The following is a 23,344-nucleotide window of genomic DNA, read 5'->3' as shown; positions in this document are numbered from 1 at the left end:
AGTATCAAACCTACAAACTAGGTGTGTGCCCTGACCGGGAATCAAACCACCTGAGCCATCTGACCAGGGCTCTTCCTTTTTTTTACTAGTGTGATATAAAGTAATGGATATAAGTATTTCTGCAATTATGAAGAGATAGGCATAATTCTTCTATTAGATGTGTTTCTTCTTTTTACTCTCTTATTTTCTTTTAGTCAGACCTCAAAGGCTCTTTTTGTAGCCCTTCCTGGTTGATAGGATAGCTGTTTCTTCTTTCTACTGCTAGTTAGAATATATCTGAACAGGGACATCTAAAACTTTGAATTATATGTGTATGCATTCAGAATGTGAAGAGGGTGAAGATGGAGCAGTATCTTACATGCTTACTCTTGAAACATGAGCATGTGAATGGAGTAGGTGGAACATGAAATGAACAAGTGATTACCCATCAAGTCAGCCCTTTGAGAATTTTGTTTAAATGGCATTTTACAAATTATACATTCTTTTCACATTCTCATTTAATAGTCACAACACTTTTGTTAGATAGGTATTATTACTTGCTGCATTTTTAGGAAACTGAGACTCAAGAGGTTAAAGTTGCTTGCCCAAGGTCACATGACCCAAGTTGCACTTTGAACCTTAGCCCTCAAACTCCAGATTCTAGACGTTCTTCCCTTTGTTATTATAGTATCAAAGTCTAAGAGTTGTTAAAAATAAGCAGATCCATTGGCTATTATTTTGCCCTTTAAAACACTTTAAACATAATTTTTGGCTACCTCTCCTAAAGGATTCTCATCTGAGTAATGTTTGGGACAAAACTAATGTTATAAATAATGTAAAATTATAGCACATTATTTATTTTTTCATTTTTTACAATTTAGACTTCTGCCTTTGAAGTCCTTCTTTCACATCACATCTGCTAAATCACAGAAGTTTTCTTGTGTCTAAGGATTGACTGCAAGATAAACTGTCTTTTAGCCGTTTTAACAGACTAATTATACTGTATAACATACTTTGGCATTTCTCTTTAAATATATGCACTATGATTTCAAATAATTTATCGAAATTTCTACCATTATTTTCCAGGTTAACATTAGCAGAATACCATGAACAAGAAGAAATCTTCAAACTCAGATTAGGTCATCTTAAAAAGGTAAATATAATGAGAAATGCAATTTTTTTTTCTTTTTTTCTTTTACACGCCCCCCCCACCCCCACCCCCCCAACTCTCCCCATCCCCAGAAATGCGATTTTTAGTTTACATTTAGTGTGGAAATAAGTTGGTTATTTGGGCAAATGTATTGGTTTCACGTACCTGCAGAAATCTCATGATATTTTAAATCACATAGCAGCTCTTATCTTTTGCCTAAACTGGCTAAGAAGAGAAGGTTATATCAACCTTGTAACACAAAGGCATCTACACAGAATTTGTTATTGGCGATGTTCACAGAAGCATCTTAGATGTAGATTGCTCATCTTTTTAATTCAGCAGCTCATACATTTTTGGTGGGTGCTGCTTACAGTGATGGTGGTCAATAAGCATTTTAATAAACTGCTATTGGTACGTGTTTGTTTTTTCCCCACTGGATTCTCAGATCTTGTTAAATCAGTAAAACTTAAAACACCAAGTATAATCCATACTTGCAGAACAGAACCAGACAAAGGACCTGGTTTTTGTTTTAAAAAAGATTGCATATCTATATGTACATGCACAAAACGTTCCTAAAAACTTTACATAAGAATCTTAACAGCAGTTACATCTGAGGAGTGGTCTAGAGGGGAGGGAGCAAGGGGCAGAGGACTCTTACTTTTTCTACTGTAATCCTTTGTATAGTTTGAATTTTATTTATTATTTTGTTATAGGCTTGGTTTTTATGACAAAAAGTCTAGTTCTTTTAAAAAATATTTTTTAATGCAAAACATCTTGATTTAGCTTTTCATGAGAGAGCTGTCTGATGCTGTTTTTGAAATGAGATTCTGGAAAGGTAACATTTCTTGTGTTCTGAGCTACTTCTTTCCTTTTTACTTTAGGAGGAAGCGGAGATCCAGGCAGAGCTGGAAAGGCTAGAAAGGGTTAGAAATCTACATATCAGGGAACTAAAAAGGATACATAATGAAGATAATTCACAGTAAGCAAGTTGGGGGTATACTGGCTTAAAGACTGCTGAGCACTTTCTGACATGCATTAGAACAGTGATTTTCAACCGGTGTGCCACAAGAATTTTTAAAACAGGCAATACCTGACTATTTAGTCAGGGGCACTGACCTCTTAGATTGTCAAATAAAAAAATAACAACAGCCAACACAACAATAGCTGTCTGGTGTGAATAAATCAAAATTATACCTATTTTATTTCAGATCGGTAAAATGTACTTTTTGGTGTGCTGCAGAATTTTAGTAATCAGTTTGTGTATGCCATGAGATGAAAAAGGTTGAAAATTGCTGTTCTAGAATGATGTTTTGATTAATATAAATTTGGTAAATTGATTCCATGCTGTATTTGGTTCTATTGTAGGGTGTAATACAGTTTTATGAACAAAATAATGATTTGCTTTAGTTTAAATATATATAAAAATACTAGATTTATATATTAAACATATACCTATACATGTAGTATATTTCCCCATAGAGGTCACTAAAACAATATAGATTTATAGTCTAAATGGTTAGGATACACTTCCTGTTTAGATTTACCTACAGAGCCTTACAAAAGGAAAGAATGGGTGACAGAGTGGTGTTGTGGAAAGATTATTGAATTGACACCTGGTTTCTGAATGACCTTTAAGAGCCATTTGGCCATTGAGATTTTAAGCAAGACTCTGTTAAGTTCAGCACATTCATTTAGATAAATGCCCACCTTTGTTTATAAGTCATTTAGGAGACTGAAACTGTGAAAAGTAGATAGCAAGTGGGAAATGGCTTCTATCTGTAATCCGTTCCTTCCCACATATTTTGAACTCTGAAACAGGAGTTTTTGACATAGCTATAACTTGTGTGTTTTTGTTTGCCAGTGTGAGCCATGGCCTTGTTCAGTAAAGTGCCAGCAACAGCTGTTATTGAGCACTCTCTCTGTCAGTCATAGTGTTAAGTGCCCTTGTGTTCTGTCATTTAATCTTCACAGGAACTTACTTGGTAAGGTAGGTCATCTTTGAAACATAGATCTGAAAACAGGCTTAGAAAAATTCAGTTAACTTGACCAGAGACCCATAACTAGTGGCCCATACTAAGAGTTAAACTTAGATCTGTCTATTTCCAAAGTTAATTATCACACAGTAATGTCACTTCTCTCCACAGGCAATCTGTCGTCTTAAAAATCAAAATAATTTCAGGATTACTAGTGGGGCTATTTAAGATCAGGAACTAGGTAGAAATATTTTTAAAGTTATTTTTGCCAGAACCTCTTATTTCTTTTTTAGTGAACAACACAAGCTGGTATCCTTTATGGGGAAAACAGTTACAGCATGAAGACTTTTTGCATTTTTGAGAGAAGATGAATGCATATAGAACATGTGACTCACTTTATAATCAAATCTCTTTTTAAGCCCATGAAAATATCTGGGAGTTTTATTGTATATAGTTATGTAATGGTGGGAGCATGTGGCCCTTGAATGGTTTGGAGGAACTGAGTAATGCAGCTTAAAAATCCCTCATTTAGTGTAGCCCACCCCCTCATCTTATAGCAGGGCAGAAAGCAGCGGGGAGGCCAACAGAAGTCATAGGGCTGATTGTGGCTATGCGGAGACTGGCACCTATGCCTCATGGCTCTACAGCTAATGCTTTTCATTGTAGTCATGCTGTATCTTTGAATTACATAATTTAATAATTATATATGTATGTTATATATTCCCTGTTTCCACAGATTTAAAGATCATCCAACGTTAAATGACAGATATTTGTTGTTACATCTTTTGGGTAGAGGAGGTTTCAGTGAAGTTTACAAGGTAAGTCTGAGGAACAGAGCAAAACGACTAAGGGTTAAATCACTGATTAGTACCAACTTAGAGAACATTTAGAATAGTGATAATTATGGGTTGATAACTAATGGTTGAAATTTAAAACTTTAAGAACCTATATCTTTGGGAGAACTGCTTTTAATAAAGTTCAAGTGACTCAGCAAGAGACAATATTTTACCGTTTTCAAGTTTCAAAAAATAAATAAAAAAATTTTTAAACCGGAAGGAAAAACAACACTAATATCTGGGTAGTGGAATTATGTGATTTTTATTCTCATAATTTTTTTTTAGCTGAATAGATATGTTACAGATAATTCTTACTTGAAAAACTGCTTTTTGATGTTCTCATCTTCTAAGTCAGTGTTTATAGCACTGGCATTTTGAAGGAGGGTCCTGACTTAGAGTGCTTCAATTGGGCCAGCAAAGTACAGACTCCTATGCCTCCAGCAGATTTTTACTAAAGGAGGAAATCAGCTAGTTCATAGCTGCAGATTCTAATATATTCACCAGCCAAACCCTCCTTTTTGTGACTGGCTTATTAGACTTAGCATGGTATCCTCAAAGTTCATCCATGTTGAAGCACGTGCCAGAATTCCTCCTTTTTAGGGCTGCATAACATTCCATTGTATGTATGTAGCAAATTTTCTTTACCCATTTGTCAGTAGACATTTAGGTTGCTCCCTCTTGTATGAATAGTGTTGTTTTGAACATGTATGTGCAAGTATCTCTTTTTTTTTTTTTTTTTAAATATATTTTATTGATTTTTCACAGAGAGGAAGGGAGAGAGATAGAGAGTCAGAAACATCGATGAGAGAGAAACATTGACCAGCTGCCTCCTGCACATCTCCTACTGGAGATGTGCCCGCAACCCAGGTACATGCCCTTGACCGGAATCGAACCTGGGACCCTTCAGTCCGCAGGCCGACGCTCTATCCACTGAGCCAAACCGGTTTCGGCGTGCAAGTATCTCTTAAAAGTGGAGGTTGCCTCCTCTTCTGAGACCCTGCTTTCAATTCTTTTGGTGATATACCCGGAATTGGGACTCCTCCATTTTTTTAAAAAACATCAAAATTGGTTATTGGTGCTTCCCAGTACTTGTTAGTATTTTCTTATCTTATTTTTTCCTTATTTATTCTTCAAGCATTTTAACATTTGTGAAATCTAGATGCTTCTTACAATGATGTGTACATTTAATGTAGCTATTCTTTTGCTGTTCTTCACGCTCCAAAAACCTTTCTTAAATCAGAGGTGATCACAGTGTCTTGGGTTCAGAAATATGGTGTGATAGTTGGAGAAAATGATACTTGTAGTATCATTTAGTGTTCTTACAAATTAAATGGTATTTAATATGGCTTTTAATGACTTGAAATGGTTCTCTACTGTAAAGCTATGGTACATACTTGCAGGTGGACTTCAAACTGTAGGAAAAATAGAATTCAAAAGTTTCCATTTCTGTGAAATAAGATACTCTATTTGAATGGATTTTTAAATATATTTTTATTGATTTCAGAGAGGAATGGAGAGGAAGAGAGAGAGAGAAATATCAATGGTGAGAGGGAATCCTTGATTGGCTGCCTTCTGCATGCCCCACACTGGGGATTGAGTCCACAACCTGGACATGGGCCCTGACCCGGTATCAAACGTGAACTCCTGGTTCATAGGTTGATGCTCAACCACTGAGCCATACTAGCTGGGCTAGTGTTCGTATTTTTAAAAATACTGGTTTATATTTAGTGTGAATTAGAAGTTTCTTTTATAAGCAGCCATCTCTTGCATGCAGTGCTTTCCTAGAGGTAGCTTACATCTTAAAAGATCTGTAGAGCAATCGCCACTATTGATGGAGTGTGTTTCTGTCCCTATTGCTTTTATGCATTCATATATTTGTGGAAACTGGCAGATGGATGGTAACAATGTTGGAACTGAAGTACTAAATTTTTAATCTGAAATTTAAAAACTAAAAAAGCCTATTCATTCTAAAGGAGTTCCTCAATAAATCCTTTTGTATTGGGAAGTCGTCTGTTGTATAAAAATGCTACTTTATGAAATTGTGATTTACACCCAACATCCTCAAAAACTCACCTGTTACTCCATGATAGAGCACTACCTGTCTGATGTGGGGCTTGCCAACAGTGATGGTCTCTGGGGAAAGCATGTCCCTTTATTTGGGCAGTGCTGGAGAAGTGGCTTGGTGTGACTAATTTCAGACATTGCTGGAATCAAAAACTGCTTTTTATTTACTCAGCATATATGAATGGGACTAAAGGCAAGCTTGCTTTCTTGGTTTTGTTTCTGTTTTTATTTTAATAAACACAGTATGGCAAATTACAAAGTTATTTTCTAAACACACATAGCAAAGAAGTGTATTCTGAGGGGTTATTTTTCAAGAAGGCAGTCTCTGTCCCTAGCATTTTAAAAGTGGCAGGATTTGCCATTGAGGCATATCAGGTCTCATTGTCAGCTGAGGGACAAGAGATGGCCTAAGACAGTGGTCGGCAAACTCATTAGTCAACAGAGCCAAATATCAACAGTACAACGATTGAAATTTCTTTTGAGAGCCAAATTTTTTAAACTTAAACTATATAGGTAGGTACATTGTTATTAACTTAATTAGGGTACTCCTAAGGCTTAGGAAGAGCCACACTCAAGGGGCCAAAGAGCCCCATCTGGCTTGCGAGCTGCCGTTTGCCGACCACGGGTCTAAGGGAGAAAAGGCCCAAATAGATTAAATGATGCCCAGAAAGAGAATTGTTTGGAAGTGTCTGTTAAGACATGGGCTGTCTTTCTGTTCGTGGTGTTTGCTTAGTTTTATGTTCTAAACCCCTTGGTGCCAGTGTGTCTGGAGACTTCTGAATTATCTGATCACAGGTTTCAAGAAGATGCTTGCTGCTCTGAAACACAAATGTGATGTGTTGTCTTCTGCTGCTGTTTCATTTAATATGCATCTTGGACTTTGAGTATGTTGTTCTGTTAAATAGAAGCTTCAAACCAGTTGCCTGTAATTCTTATCCTTTATCTAGAACATAATGTATTTCTTTTCTTTATAGGCATTTGACCTAACAGAACAAAGATATGTAGCTGTGAAAATTCACCAGTTAAATAAAAACTGGAGAGATGAAAAAAAGGAGAATTACCACAAGTAAGTGATACTAGAGTGTCTGATTTTTCAAAATTTAGTGATAATAGCTGAAGTTTGAGCACTGTGTTAAAAACTTTCCATATATTGTTGTTTCATTTAATCCTTATAACTACCCTAGGAGAGAATAACTTTTCCACCTTACTGATGAGGACTGACACAGGAGAATTTAAGTAACAATTAAGAAATGGTTACATATGTAAAACTTTCAACAATAAAGAATTAACTTTGAGCCAAAACCAGTTTGGCTCAGTGGATAGAGCGTCAGCCTGCGGACTGAAGGGTCCCAGGTTCGATTCCGGTCGAGGGCATGTGCCTGGGTTGCGGGCATATCCCTAGTAGGAGATGTGCAGGAGGCAGCTGATCGATGTTTCTCTCTCATCGATGTTTCTAACTCTCTATCTCTCTCCCTTCCTCTCTGTAAAAAATCAATAAAATAAAAAAAAAAAAAAGAAAAAAAAGAATTAACTTTGAAAGGAAAAAAAAAGAAATGGCTGAGATGGTATTTAAATCTAGACTTCCCTTCATCCAAAGCCCGTGCTCTTTTTTTTTTTTTTTTAATATATTTTATTAATTTTTTACAGAGAGAAAGGGAGAGGGATAGAGTTAGAATCATCAATGAGAGAGAAACATCGACCAGCTGCCTCCCGCACTCCCTCTACTGGGGATGTGCCCGCGACCAAGGTACATGCCCTTGACCAGAATCGAACCTGGGACCCTTCAGTCCGCAGGCCAACGCTCTATCCACTGAGCCAAACCGGCTACGGCAAAGCCCATGCTCTTTACCTCCCTTTCCATTGTCTTGTATAAAATTAGCTACAATAAACAAAGCCTCAGAAATAGGCTTGTTGCTTTTCTATAGAAACCAGAGGAGAGTGTCCTTTAGTGGTTGGGAGACCCTGGGAGGTGACTGGTGGGGCTTTTTTAGCTGCTGCCGTCATTTCCTTATGGAGGAGACAGGCAGAGGGGAGACAGGGACCTGGTGTGCTCAGTGGTACTTGTTTGGCTTGTTCTGCTCCTCAGTGCTGTGCTCACCTCCCCCGGCATAGTTTGTCGGTCTTCACGTTCTTGATCTTAAGTGTCCCATTTACTGTGCTTACCTCCAGAATGCCACTAGTGGTGGCCCTCATCTGCACTTGGGGTCCGGGGGTGCCTTCTTTAGAAGGACTAGTCATTATATGTGCAGCTGTCAACTTCTTTGTCCCACTAATGTCAGGTTATGCTTGTTTCCTCTGAGCTTCAGAACATTGGAGGCCACACAGAATCAATTTGCTATTAAGATTCCCACTGTGCTCAATGTTGTTTCCTTGTTGTAGGTACAGGTACTGAGTTAGACATGTTTTACCCCTGAAAGAAGGAGACGGCCTCTTTTCTTTTTAAAAACAAAAAACAAAACAAAAAACTTTTTTATTGATTTCAGAGAGGGTGGGAGGGATGGAGGGAGGTAAGGAGAGGAACATCAATGATGAGAAAGAATCATTGATTGGCTGCCTCCTGCATGCCCCTCACTGGGGATCGAGCCTGCAACCCGGGCATGTGCCCTGAGTAGGAATCGAACCTTGATCTCTTGCTCAATAGGTTGACGCTAAGCCACTGAGCCACGCCGACTCAGTGAGATGGCCTCTTTTGATATAAAGAACCCTCCTCCTTTCTCCAAACAGTTTTGGGTTTTTTTTCTTATAAATAGTTCTTTGAAGGGGGAAAAACAGTGGACTTTAAAGTAGCCTGTTAGTTGGCTTCTAAATCTTAAAGGGAAAAATAAACATTTCTACATTATCAACCACTTCTTCATACATGGACCAAGGCAACTCTTGCTTTATACCTATTGTTCACTGGAGATCCAGGAACTCTTCCTATTCCATGCAGATTGGCAATGGCTCTTGGCCCTGGGGAAGAGAATGTCCCTGTGGTAGTGAGAGAGAGAGGGCTTAGCAGAGGTAGGAGAGGGGGTTGTGTGTGGTTCATGCATGGCGTCCTGTGTGTATCTTACGTGACAGGCAGCTGCAGTCCAGATGCTTCTGAGGAGCAGTTACATTATTAGGAGTACATTCCAGTTGCTTGACGTGCAGGGATGAATTGCGATCTTCAGTGAGTGCCAGGAGCACTTTAGAGAAGGAAACCACATGTCGTTCTGACCAGTTATAAATGAGAAATGTCCCCATTATATTGAGACCCTCAGGGTGCCTAAAAGTGTTGGAACAATATATGCCCCTCTTTTAAAATATCCTCCAGCTGTCATGTATGTACTGACCACTCTAAACCAATTGACTCTACAAGGGATCAACTTTGGTCAGCCAAGACCAAGGTCAACCAAGACTGTCTTCTCAAGAAGATAGTTCCTGTGCTAGGATCTGTACATATTTTGCCTAGTCTCAGTATCCAGCTTCTAGGCTGACCTTAAAGAGAACTCCAATAGGTGTTCACACCCCAGCGGTTTGAAACAGTGAGGTATTGAAGCCAGGACTGTGTACCTCAGGGATCCTCAAACTATGGCCCACGGGCCACATGCAAATACAAATATTGTATTTGTTCCCGTTTTGTTTTTTTTACTTCAAAATAAGATATGTGCAGTGTGCATAGGAATTTGTTCATAGTTTTTTTTTAAACTATAGTCCAGCCCTCCAACGGTCTGAGGTACAGTGAACTGGCCCCCTGTTTAAAAAGTTTGAGGACCCCTGGACCCTTGATACATTGGGCAAGTCCTGGTAGGTATGAATTGGTTGTCTTTCTCACATTTCTCTTTCAGACAGAGTCAGAGAGCAAGTGGAGGGGTTTGTCTTATGTTTCTTAGCTCTTTACTGGCCCAGCTCAGGCTCACAGTTGTGCCTTCCTACACTTTGTTTCCTCATCAGAGGTGGGAATCAGCATGCCGGACCACCTCTGTGGAGCCGCCTGGGTAGTGGCCATTTCCTGGTTGACACTGGGGAGAGGGTGTGCAAAGTTATTATGACCTTCTTCACCCTTTGGGGAAAATTCTTAAGCATTTCCACCTTCTTTGGAAGATATTGCTTGCTTGCTAAGTGATATAAAATCACATTGATGAATTTCAGGCTATAGAGAATAATGAATTAGCAAAATGTCATTAATTTCTTTGACCTTAAAGAGGTTTATATAAAATTACAAACTATATCAAGAGGAGAAAGAAAGAGGTTTATGTCAAGCACATAACAGATTTTAGAGAGTGCTTTAAAAATTCAGTATTAAACTAAAAAGTAGTGTTGTGGTAATATTATAAAAGATGAAAATGCTACTCTAACCCTGCAAAGTAGGTCTTCCAATTGCTTTTCCTTTCATATGGATGACTTTCCAGTCCCAATTGGAATCAGACATTTATTTTGGCTAAAAAAGAAGGAAAAAAATCAAAGAAAGTAAAAGGCTGTTGTTTTTAATGTTGAGTTATATTCTGCACCTCCTTTCCTCTCCTCCTTACGCACAAACAAAAAGTAAACTGATTGTTTTACTTTTGCATTACTAAATGCATTAATAGGTATTACTAGATTTCTTTAATGCCCCAACATAATATATTAAAAACCCTATAGTAGGACAATTTCATATAAAGCTTTCTGCAGAAATAATTGCATTTTAATTAGTATACTCTTGTAAGATACTCTTTTCTAATCTTCTAGGATAACATAATTTTGAAAGTCTAAATATATATCCACTTGTAAGAGAGTCAAAGATTAACACTTCAGTGGATAAGTTTCTTAGTAAAGTTTCTGTATTTATGGTGCATTAATCCCTTGGATGCTAAGTTGAAATATGAGGGCCATGGCAGAGCCACTGCCTTGCCTGATGAAGCATGAGAAGCAGGCCTAGAGCCTGATGTGACCTTGAGGGAGAGCTTTCAGTGACACACAGCAAATTCCCATAGTTAGTGAGGAGTTTGAATGACACTTCCTTTGATTCTTAATTTTTGCCTCCATTCGTTTCTTCTGTTTTCTGTACCTTGACAGAGAAATTGGTCTCTACTCTGAAATGCACAAAATCAAAACATTAAAAGTGCAGGGAACTATGGATTTACAGTATGCTAGAGTAAAAAAATGACTTGAACAGATATCTATTTAGTCCATAGGTTTCTAAGCTTGTTTTTTGTTTGTTTTAATCCTCACCCGAGGATATTTTCTCCATTGGTTTTTAGAGAGAATGGAAGGGAAGGAGGGAGAGCAGAGAGAGAGAAACATTAATGTGAGAGAGTCACACATGAATTGGTTGTCTCCTGCATGAGCTCCAACCAGGGCTTGAAACCTACAACCTAGGTACGTGTCCCCGCCAGGAGTTGAACTCGATACCTTTCGGTCTGCGGGGCCCATGCTCTAACCACTGAGCGACTGACCAAGGCTTAAACTAGTTTGTTTTTTGAACAGCATTTCCTTTTTTTTTTTTAACCAAATGAAATACTTCACATTTTTCATATTTCTTGATATATGAAAAAGGATACGTGTGGAGCTGCTTTGGTGGAATGGGGAGTTGGGCCAAAGCCACCTTCTTTGCTCAGAATCTCCACAGAGGCTCCGGAGGCATGGATTTCCAGGGAGCCTCTGTTAAAGCTGTCAGTCCAGTACAGTGGTGGTGAAACCCAGTGAGATAGGGTCACCAAGCCCAGACTCAATCCAGGTGTCTTGGTCCCAGGGTAGCAGCTGTTCTAATGCTACTCTAAGTGTGGCAAGTCTTTCTTTTCAGAGAGAGATAAAGATGATGAAATGAAGCATCAAAAGAAGCAAAAACTGCCAGAAGTGGCAGCTTGAAAAATAAGCCTAGTCCAATAGTTTCCATTGGGGGAAAATATATTTTATATATATATACATTTGGATTTCAGTCCCCCTCTTCCTCCCCGCCAATTCTTTTCTCAACTTTCTGTTGGAATACACCAGTTTCAGAAAATACCACTTCTTTAGTTTTGGGGGTTTTTTTTTGGTGTGTGTGTGTGTGTGTGTGTGTGTGTGTGTTACCATACTATGGAAAAGTTTTCTTTAATAACTCTTGCCTTATAACAAAATGCCCCAAACTAAATGGTGCTAGGTTACTTAAAATATAATTTCCTGCTATTCTTTGTAAATAAAAACTAAATAAAAATTATTTGTAATTATATTGTATAAACATGTTCTATTATTATTTTAAAATTCAGTGTATGAATATGTCCTAATATATAATACATTTGTGTTCCTAATCTTATTAAATGCTTCTAAATTGGAAAAGTACTAAATAAAAACTCTTTTTTTTTTAAATATATTTTATTGATTTTTTACAGAGAGGAAGGGAGAGGGATAGAGAGTTAGAAACATCAATGAGAGAGAAACATCGACCAGCTGCCTCCCGCACACCTCCTACTGGGGATGTGCCCGCAACCAAGGTACATGCCCTTGACCGGAATCGAACCTGGAACCTTTCAGTCCGCAGGCCGATGCTCTATCCACTGAGCCAAACCGGTTTGGCTAAATAAAAACTCTTAACATATTTAAATTCTTGTTCCCAAAAAACTGGGGTTTCCATAATTTCACATTTTCTTAGAAGAAAGTAAAGCTGATAGCCTTTTAAATCCTTTTTGTAAGGAGTAAGATTAAAAAACATAGGAAGCGCTGCTAATTGCCTTATATAACCAATAATCCTTTTACCCAAGGAGTTTAATGCTAATTGCTCCCCTTGATGTAACACCAGGATATAAACATTTATAGATATGAAGTATCAGCTTTAGAAGAGGAAAACACTGTCTTTATAATTTTTAAATAAAAGAAGTAAGATTGTCACTGAATGAACTTTTTTAAAAAAATATATTTTATTGATTTTTTACAGAGGAAGGGGGAGAGAGAGAGAGAGAGAGTTAGAAACATCAATGAGAGAGAAACATCGATCAGCTGCCTCCTGCACATCTCCTACTGGGGATGTGCCCGCAACCCAGGTACATGCCCTCGACTGGAATCGAACCTGGGACCTTTCAGTCTGCCGGCCGACGCTCTATCCACTGAGTCAAACTGGTTTCAGCTGAATGAACTTTTGAAAGGATGAAAAGCCATTCATTCAACAAATATTTGAGTACCTACTATTTTCTCAACAGCTTGGTAGATACTAGTAGAGAAAATAGGATGAGGAAAGATAAGGGAACCAGATGGATCTGAATGAATAGGTAGAAACAATAGAGAAATAAGAAAATATTTAGGATTATCCTTGATGAGTTCTAAAAGACAAGCCAGAATGCAAATGTTAATTTTCCATTTTATTTACAGGCATGCATGTAGGGAGTACCGGATTCACAAAGAACTGGATCATCCCAGAATAGTTAAGCTGTACGATTACTTTTCACTGGACACGGACTCGTAAGTGCTGCACCATTTCAGCTTAGTAATTAATACTGTTTTCTTGTAGTGTGTTGACTGCTCGTGGAATAGAGTTTAAATCTGGGCCTAAGAAAAACACTTTGAGGGAACCAAATATATTTATTTATGGGAAAATGGTTGTATGGGAATTAAGACATTTCTTGGCCACAGGATGTGTGCTGTTGGTGCTATAAATGTTTAACATCCAGCTTGGTGGGGAGAAAGATGGGGATAATTTGTAATATTTGCCAATTTCTGTGTTATAAATACTCTCAACATATCCAGTTTCAAGTTAGCAATTAGACATACACAGTTTATTGGAATATAACTTATTTACCATGTAGTTCACTCTTTTAAAGCAGCAGTTTTCAACCTTTTTCTCATTTCACACATAAACTACTAAAATTCTGTGGTACACCAAAATATATTTTTGCCGATCTGACATTTAAAAATAGGTATAATTTTGATTCATACCCAACAGCTATTGTGTTGGCTGTTGTCATCTTTTTATTTGACAATCTAAGGGAAAAGAGGTCAGTGCCCCAGACTAAATAGTCAGGTATTGCATGTTTTTAAAATTCTTATGGCACACCGGTTGAATATTGCTATTTTAAAGTGTATAATCAATTCAGTGGTTTTTAGTATATTCACAGAATGCACCACCATCTTCATAGTCAATTTTAATCACCTCAAAAAGAAACCTTGTACCTTTGTTATCATCTCCCTATTTCTCCACCTCCTACCCCCAGCCCTAAGCAACCACTAATCCACTTTCTGACTCTATAGAGTTCCTATTCTGGACTTTCATGTGAATGAATCGTTTAGGTGTGGGCTTTTGTGACTGGCTTTTTACTTAGTATGACTTTTTTTCAAGGTTTATCCTTTTTGTGTCATGTATCAGAACTTCCTTTTTATGACCAGATATATTCTGTTTGGCCATAACTGCCTTTTGTTTATCCATGTATTTTACCTGTGGCTTAATACCCAGCTCACAAAATTCCTGGAAATTTAACTATCAGCTCTCAGAATCTGACACAAATTGGTGCTAGCATCCCACTTACATGCACCAGTGAGTGTGGACTGTTCAATCACGTCTCCACCCCACCCTGGAGACTGATGAACACTGACAGACCTTTTAAAAGTGTTAAAATATAGGTTCATAGCTTTGTAAGATGTTATAAAGAATTGGGAGGGATCTCAGTTCAGCCTTCTCATTTTATATGTGGAGATTTGAGAATCAGAAGTTGTCTAAGATCTTTAATAATTTTGAATATTGTTATTTCATTACCAGGTATAGATAAGCTCTAGTACAGTGATGGCGAACCTATGACACGCGTGTCAGAGGTGACACGCGAACTCATTTTTTTGGTTGATTTTTCTTTGTTAGATGGCATTTAATATATAAAATAAATGTCAAAAATATAAGTCTTTGTTTTACTATGGTTGCAAATATAAAAAAATTTCTATATGTGACACGGCACCAGAGTTAAGTTAGGGTTTTTCAAAATGCTAACACACCGAGCTCAAAAGGTTCGCCATCACTGCTCTAGTACTACCTCTGGGTTTATCCAGCAGTTGAGAAATGTTTCAGCATTTGGAAACATTTTCTTTGTAGAAGTTTGAACTGAGTCAGGAGGACATATTCTGGGTATGGTTTGCAGGTATTCCTCTTAGACCCCCAGAGTAATTTTAGGAGTTTTGGCCTGTTCAGACAGCAACTATCTCAGAAATTGCTATACAGAGAACCAACGCACATTTAGAAGTGACCTCAAAAAGAGACCACAATTCCATTTGGGAACATAAGCTATCATCTCTGGGATTTCCCGTTTCCAGTAGGTGGCCCTTGTGGCATAGCCAGGTGTGTTTAGCATGGATTGGGATTGAGAAAAATATCTAGGTAGAGAGCAGGTCTCCACAGGGTGGCTTTACTGTTTTGTTTTGAGTAAATCCCTTGAACACTAGATAGGACCCTCACTCCTACTCCCCAAAACATAAGTACAAAAATAATAAGTACAAAGATAATAAATATGCGACTTTGATTATCTGCTGTTTTGAATTGCATACATACTTTAAACTTATCTGAGAAATTGAGTTGAATCTGTGCTATTCTTGAGTTGTTTACTTTGTTCTTCCTATTGTGTGTATGATGAATTTTCATCAACAGTAAGTCAGACCAGCATTTTAGAAGAACTGAACCTAGACACAAAAATATTTTAAAGATTTAAATATATACTATATATGTTATGTAATCTATTTTAGGTTATAATACATTTCCTTTTTTTAAAATAAAATGTCTAATACAAAAAATAAAAAGAAAGACCTCTATGAGTTGTTTGAGTGTTAAAAATGAGATTTTATTTTTACCTTGCATTTGGATCAAAGAATAAATCAACTAAGCATGAGAATCCATATCTCAGATTTCTGGTTTCAGTTCAGAGAATCTACAAATTTCAAAAATTCTCAAATAGGGTGCTAGCATGCCCTAGTATGTTTCACAAGGAGCATAAAGCTGTTGTTCAGTTTGGGATCCCACAGGGCTATGTATATCCACATTACATTGCATTGCATTGCATTTTGGAGGCTTCAAATTGCCCGGCGGCCCGTAGATTTAGTCCTGAGTTTGTTTGTTCTCTTGTCTGCTCATTCTTCCCCTGTTCTGCATCTTAGGTGTGTTGGCCCTTGCAGGCTGTGTTTGTGTGTCAGTTGTTGTTCAGCTGGGTTCAGCCAACAGGGAGACAGAGATGGTGGGGGATAGAGGACACCCCTCTCTCATTGTGGTTCCACTTTCCCTTGGTGACCCTGGGTTCTGGTTGCACCATCTCCCTCTGGCCCTCTGGCCTTAGGGTGCTAATGGCTTCCTGCTCTAGATGATCTCTGGGGGACCTCACTGGCCAGTTGTCGTCTCAGGTCTTTCATCATCTATGTGTTCAGTTCCCTGAATTAAAGCCTCTCTGTTTTAAATACTCAAGTGATTTTTATTTCCTGACTAGACCCTGGGTCATACAACCATATTGTCAATTGTTTAATAGGTGTTCTTATCAGGACTACTCAAACAGTTCAGGATGCCTTACTTAAGTTTATAATTGCCTTCAAAGATAAACACATGCAATTTTAAATTTGGGTCTGTTTAATGTATTGATATAAGTGAAGGAAGAAAACTCATACTATGTAATAACACATTTGTTAGAACCACAGATACTGTACTTTACAAAGCTCTTTTATACCTTTTGTTTAGCAAAGAGAAATGGTAGTACCGTATTGTGTGAAACTATCAGGAGGCATGGTTTGCAGTCAGTCCTTGGGACCCGGGCAAACCTGAGATTTTTCCTCACTGTCCGGGTCTGAAAATATTTGTAGTGAGAACTGTGTATTTGATCACATATGCTTGTTTAGAAATGGGGTGTAGCTTGTATATGTAAAGGAGACCCTTTCAAAAAGATACCTACCTTAAATACATTGCAGTTGAGGTGTCCACGTGTGAGCTTTATTTAGCTCAACAGATTCCAATGTGGGGGGTTGGAGGCTCCTCACCAAGAGAGTAAGCGGTTTCTTCCTCTGCCCACTCAAGTAGCTAATACTGAATAAAGAATAGAAGAGTTTTTTGGGTTTTTTTTTAAAGGAACAAAGAAGGAAGGAGAAGCTAATTACCTGAAGTTTTCACTGGGACTGGTTTAGTTAGTCTTAATCTGCTTGCTCTCATCTCGCAGTCAAATGTTGGTTTATTTGTCTTTAGGTTTTGTACAGTATTAGAATACTGTGAGGGAAATGATCTGGACTTCTACCTGAAACAGCACAAATTAATGTCGGAGAAAGAGGCCCGATCCATTATCATGCAGATTGTGAATGCTTTAAAGTACTTAAATGAAATAAAACCTCCCATCATACACTATGACCTCAAACCAGGTATGTCTAACTTTTAGGAGACAGTATTGGTGGCTTTTCTTTGGTCTTATAAATGACTTAATTTTATAAAGTGAGAGAATTTGGCAGGAGCCAAGAAGGCTATAAAACCATCTGACTTTAGTTTGCTTGAGTAGGTGTGGGAATAGAAGAGCCCTGGCCACGAAGCACTGGGTTTAGGAGGGTGGGTCCTGATAACGCTCGGAGAAACAATGCCCTGTCTTTAGAGCCCAGGCAGTTCCTGATGTCAGCCCGATTAGGAAAGAACTGCCCCGCTGTGTTTTTCCCATTACTCACACGGCATAGCAGTTCCTCCACTCCAGGTCTCTCTGAAACGTGCTCAAAAATTAACAACTGATTTTGCACATTAAATTCCGAACAGAGTTTTCCATCTTTTTGTATGGTTACTATCTAACTTGGATAGTCATCAGCAAAAAGTAGAGGGTAGTTGGACTTCTTGCCTCTACTCTTTGTTGACGTCTGCATGTGTTCTCTGTGGACAGCTCCAACCAGCTTAGCTTTGGTGTTAGGAAGGGGATTCCCATTTACCTCCTGGTGTGGCACAGTGGTAAAGCTTGCTTTCCTCTTCTGGTAGCTGCATATTAACTCTCACGATTCACTATGCTTTAATATTCTAATACAGTTCACATGACTAAAAAATCCATTACAATGAAGTGCTTTTTTAAAAGAATGGCCATTGTGTGATCGGGTTTTCCATCACTGAATCCAATACATTTTCCTGCCTTAGGAGCTGTAGGTGGCACTGTGGTACTATCTTTGAGTCCCTTGTATGTTTTCTTTGACAGCCCCTCCCTCCCCAAATGAATGTTCTAAACACCGTGGTTTAGAGATCTTGACTGATAGTTCAGATGAAACTTTTCCCACAATTTTTGACCAGCTGTACAAGTGATATTTTACTTTGGCGAGTTATAATTTATTCCCACTGCTCACAGTGGTGGTTTTAGCATAGTACGCAGGTGATTCTTGGAAAATAGAAGTTTGCAGCCAGACACTGAGGACTCTTCCCCCGCATTCAGAGCCCAGATCTCATTTTATTCTGGGGATTGAGATGTTTGGTATTGCGTGCAGGAGTTTGAGTTCAGTTGTCTCCTTCTTGTCTGTTATTACCTTGGCTTTTTCTCTTAATTAGTAAGTCTCTTTTTATTCATGAAGATTTTTATCTTTTTAGGTAATATTCTTTTAGTAAATGGTACAGCATGTGGAGAGATAAAAATCACAGATTTTGGTCTTTCCAAGATCATGGATGATGATAGCTACAATTCAGTGGATGGCATGGAGCTCACGTCACAAGGTGCTGGTACTTATTGGTAGGTATCTGGGAGATCTGTCAGGTTGGCTGGTGGTGTGGCTGTGCTATACTGAAGTGTTTATAATTAATAGTTAATATCTACATGCTTTCTGCTTGGGCAATAATACTATAAATATAAACCAAAGCAGATTTTCCTCCCCAAAAGTTACTGTCTTTTCAGCAGTTTGACTCTTATATTTATATCTTAATATTTCTTTCCTTTCTTGAAAATCATTGAGAGAGAGATTCTGTGTGGCCAGGTGGATGAGTTGTGTGTTTCCCTCTGTAGGGTTGACCCTAGTGAGTAGGTAGAGAAAGAGGTTGCTCATTTGTGTATCAGGAATGGCCCTAAATTCTTTTCAGTACAAATGCAGGTCTCTCTCTTCAGGGGTTAATGGGCTGAAGGATTTGTTTCCAGGGTTGCCCGAGGATGATGGATTCTCAAGAACTAAGAAATTATAAAGATCAGTATGTAATCAGGATGTAAAAAGCAACCCTTAACATCTAAACAGGAAAAAGTTTGCAGTTTGCCAAGAAATTTATCCATCTCTCAGCCACGTTCTAAAAAGTTTTGAGCCACGTTTTTTCCCCTCTATTGTCACTCATCTCTCCCCATCCACCCTACCCAGCTGCCTGTTCTGTGACCATCCTGCTTCTGCCTAATGTAACTTTTGACAGTGAGAACCATGCAAGATACCTACAGCTCAGGCATTTAACTTTATTTTTGTAAATGTGTGTTAACAGACTGCCTTTTCACATCTGTGTGATTCTGAACATGAAGGAATCTTCTAGTAGCAGCACAAAGGGATGGGTAACACGTGCTGTTAAACCCCAGTGTCAGTTGGTAGATCACTTATGTTTGAGACTAAAGAATAGTTAGTGACTGTCTGGGAATGAAGGTGTTGATCTGAAGCAGAGAAGAGCAGGGGAATATCTTTTACAACATGCAGGATCGACTCTGTTTTCATCAGTCTGATCATATTTAAGTTATGTGCATTAAAGAACCAGTCAAATCCTGCTTTAAAAAATCTCACAAAATTTCTAATGTTTCTCATTGTTGTGGAGGTAGTATCTATCGTGAAAATTAGTCACTAATTAAAACTTTTGAGATTCCAGGTTTAAAATAGAAGCTACAGTTACAGTGTTTATTCACTATGGTGGTTATTGTGGGTTAGTGTTCCTGTCACTAAATGATACAGAAATATCTGCTGTTGGAAATTTTGGAAACAGATCTATACCTCTGCTGTATAAATTCCCTGGAACTTAAAATTTGAGCTCTTTGTTTGATAATGTGTTTTTTTAAAAGGTGGAGCCTTTTCACGTTTAGTTAGTTTTCTCATTGCTACTTATTGCTATATTTGCTAAGCTATAAAAAGTCAGTGGTTGGAATTTAAATAAAAATTATATAGTGCTTGGGATTTGCTTCAAGCCAATCTGAGAAGTGGAGAGGGATATATATGAATAAGGATTCACTGAGTGTTGGTAGATACTAAAGTTAGATGACGATTACTTGGGGGTTCATTTTACTATTCTTTCTACTTTTGGTTATATTTGAGGTATTTTCTGGGTTTAATAGTAAAAAGCAAGGTAGAGAGGAGCTACTGAGAAAATTAAATGTTAAGGGTTTCTATGAAAGTTTTAAAAGTCTCCATATTGATAGAAACATTGTCATAATCACCATCCTCAATAGATCATCCTCTATAATGTCCCAGAGAGCTACAAATAGAAAGGAGGACATAATTCTAAGTGACTATATGGTATTTGGTTGTTCTAGAATTATTCTACATTGAATACTACTTTTAAGTAAGTGACCTGTTGACTAGGCCTTAAGGGTCATTTTTCTCGGAGGATTATATCATCATGGAATATGCAGCTATGTTTTATGTTGTTGTTTTTTAATTTTTAGTGTAGTGTTATAAAACTGTCATCAACTCTTACTCCCAAAGTCCTTGATAGGGAATCAGAATGCTTATTATTTTCAGTATTTGGGGGAAGAACTAGTTTATTTCTTCATTTACAGATGGAGGAAACTGAGACCTAGAAAGTGATTTGCCAGACTTCTGTTGAGTGGCAATGTCTTTTGTATTCTAAATATTTTGCTAAATTATTACTCTTCATATGGACAAGTTCAACAACTTCTGTTCTTCCCCACCACCTCCACAAAAAAGTTATAAATACATTAAAATGATCATTTAGAATAAAAATTCTATTTGTTATATATCTAATATCATATTTGTTTTATGTGTTAAAGAGTCAAGAACCATGAAAAAGGGACGATTTTAGCACTTGGAATAGCTGTTTTTATTTTTATTTTTTAAAATATATATTTTTATTGATTTCAGAGAGGAAGGGAAAGGGAGAGAGAGAAACATCAGTGATGAGAAAGAATCATTGATCAGCTGCCTCCTGCATGCCCCGCACTGGGGATCGAGCCCGCAACCCAGGTATGTGCCCTTGGCCAGAATTGAACCCGGGGCCCTTCAGTCCACAGGCCTACGCTCTATCCACTGAACCAAACCAGCTAGGGCGAGCTGTTTTTAAAATAAATTATTTTTTCTATATTGTTTCTGTGCCATTCCCCCCCCCCCGCCCCCCCATTTGTGAGTTCCATATCTGTATTTTCATTTCTCAATGTGTGTTTTGGCTAAAAATTTTTATTGTGAAATAGTAATCTAGGCCAGTGGTCTTAATCATCCAAAAATGTCTGTTAAAAATAATAAATGAGAAACAACATGAAACTAAACTTTTTAAAAAAGAAGAAAGCCCATCATCTGAACATTTTCTGCCTCTCAACTCTTGTGGTCCCCTTCAAGCTAAAATTTAGATTTTTATACCAAAGCATAGCAAGCTTTAAAATAGTTTTTCACAGATTGATTTTGCCAGCATGAAATCTGCAGAAATCAATCTGTTATCTATAGAATTCCACCTTCCAGCTGTGCCATGGCTAAGACTCCAGGCAATGAGTAGAAGCATATTTGTTTGGTTTCCTAAATGCCAAGAGGTACTTACCTTCCGTACCATACAGTATGGTGTGGTTGGCTGTCCAGCTAGTCTTTTTAGAGGCCAGGGGTGGATGGGGAGGGAAGGAATTCAGATGAGGATTGAGTTGTTCTAACAACTAGTTTGTTTAGCTTTTTTTGCACTGTTAGTCTTCTAGTAATTCCCTGATCACCTTTAAAGTGGGAAATATTTTGCTAAATTATTAGCAAATAATTATTATTTACTAATAATACTATTTTATTATTAGTAAAATATCTTTTGATAATAGGGACTTCGGTGCCACTATTGATTATATATTGTAGTTATTTCCAGTCCAGATTACCCAAAGAAGCTACATTAAGAAGAGAGCCATTCTCCTCAGAGATTTCTTCTGGGTCCTGAAATCATTGGGACTTTTAAAATAGTTATTTTACCAACACCTTCAGCCAACATGAAAGGAAACCGACACCACCTCTGGTTATATTGATGCAGCTCTTATAAAAGGGAGTGCACATCATTTATGCCCCACCCCTTAAACCTTTGTTGAATGATTACTTATATTAGGGACAACCCTGGGAAAGGAGGCTGGAGTGGGTGAAATAGGAACCAGAGAGAATATTTACCTCTCTCAGTGAGTAGAGAAATGTATTTTAAGTTTTCATAGGACATTACTGCCTTTTTATTTTAGAGTGTCTTTTCATCAACTTTCTCCAGCTAGGTCTAAGTTGCTTTTTCAGCTGTTAAAATTCAGATATTTTCATTTCCAACAAGGTATTTACCTTTGTCTGTACATGTCTTAGATTTATACAGTCACTTTTCTGAGAATTCTTATTTCCCTCTTTTCCCAGGTATTTACCACCAGAGTGTTTTGTGGTTGGGAAAGAACCACCAAAGATCTCAAATAAAGTTGATGTCTGGTCAGTGGGTGTGATCTTCTACCAGTGTCTTTATGGAAGGAAGGTAAGGAAGACGGTCAGATGTTTTGGCTTGACTTCTGTCTTGGGTGGTACATGTACAGAATGGTATGGTGTGGATTATTCTCTTGGAGTTAATCATTGGATTATACAAAACGGAATCTTGAAAGTTGTGGTTTGAACAAAATACAGAATAATAATAGCTTTATGTATAAGCAGAAATTTTCGACCCTCGAACACTTAATGAATCCTGCTGGGACTCATGTGGAAACATGTATTCTTTGCTGTTCTCAGTTAGATCCAGGATATGTTTTGGTTCTAATAATATGCTATAGGGAATTATGTGAAATAGTTTATTAAAGTATACAATCTTCCCAGGAGCCATTCTTAAGGGTCCCCAAACTTGAAACTTGAAATATTGGCAGGCCCTTTTATTCCCAACCACCCCAGTAGTTAAAGCTATTATTAATAAAAGCATGCTTTATATTTCTATACTGGGAGGTGGTGTCAGAAAGTATTCATTGTCTGTTACTTCTGATCAAAGTGACATATCATTAGAACAAGTAATAACCTAGGTAGTAAAGTATAACCTAATGAATTTTCACACTTGTTTTTTCCTTGTGAGCACACTGTCTTATAAATGTATGTATTAGGATCCAGCTGTGTATTTCTACTCCTATTTCTGCTGTCAGTGTGTCCACATGTTTCAGTGCTCTCCTCAGGCTGTGGGTATAAGCCATTTGGGAGTTCTGCAACTCTCCTGGACTCTTAGTATTTTCATTACAATCCCCAGACCGAGCTCCTTTTAACTTCCTTTTTAACTTCCTGTTTTCTTTCTTTACTCCACTTCTGTAGTTGGGAAGCTA

At 37.8% G+C, this 23,344-nt stretch overlaps 1 protein-coding gene across 10 annotated transcripts in view; it reads left to right on the top strand.

Annotated features, from left to right (window-relative positions):
• TLK2 (tousled like kinase 2) overlaps window positions 1-23,344 on the top strand; it is an 84,888-nt gene that overhangs the window by 54,325 nt on the left and 7,219 nt on the right. For 8 of the 10 annotated variants that reach the window (XM_036340077.1, XM_036340075.1, XM_036340074.1 and 5 more), the window contains 8 exons: window positions 1,066-1,132; window positions 2,011-2,108; window positions 3,839-3,920; window positions 6,977-7,068; window positions 13,287-13,376; window positions 17,110-17,279; window positions 18,466-18,604; window positions 22,413-22,524. In XM_036340077.1, coding sequence (XP_036195970.1) covers window positions 1,066-1,132; window positions 2,011-2,108; window positions 3,839-3,920; window positions 6,977-7,068; window positions 13,287-13,376; window positions 17,110-17,279; window positions 18,466-18,604; window positions 22,413-22,524 — 850 coding nt within the window. The remainder of the gene's footprint in view (window positions 1-1,065; window positions 1,133-2,010; window positions 2,109-3,838; window positions 3,921-6,976; window positions 7,069-13,286; window positions 13,377-17,109; window positions 17,280-18,465; window positions 18,605-22,412; window positions 22,525-23,344) is intronic. The other 2 variants (XM_036340084.1, XM_036340083.1) reach the window with 1 other exon arrangement.

Source organism: Myotis myotis, unplaced genomic scaffold, assembly GCF_014108235.1.
Source record: "Myotis myotis isolate mMyoMyo1 unplaced genomic scaffold, mMyoMyo1.p scaffold_m19_p_17, whole genome shotgun sequence".
In the NCBI taxonomy this organism is placed as follows: domain Eukaryota; kingdom Metazoa; phylum Chordata; class Mammalia; order Chiroptera; family Vespertilionidae; genus Myotis; species Myotis myotis.
Note: the sequence above shows the minus strand (reverse complement) of the source record. Positions and strands in the feature narration are given on the sequence as shown.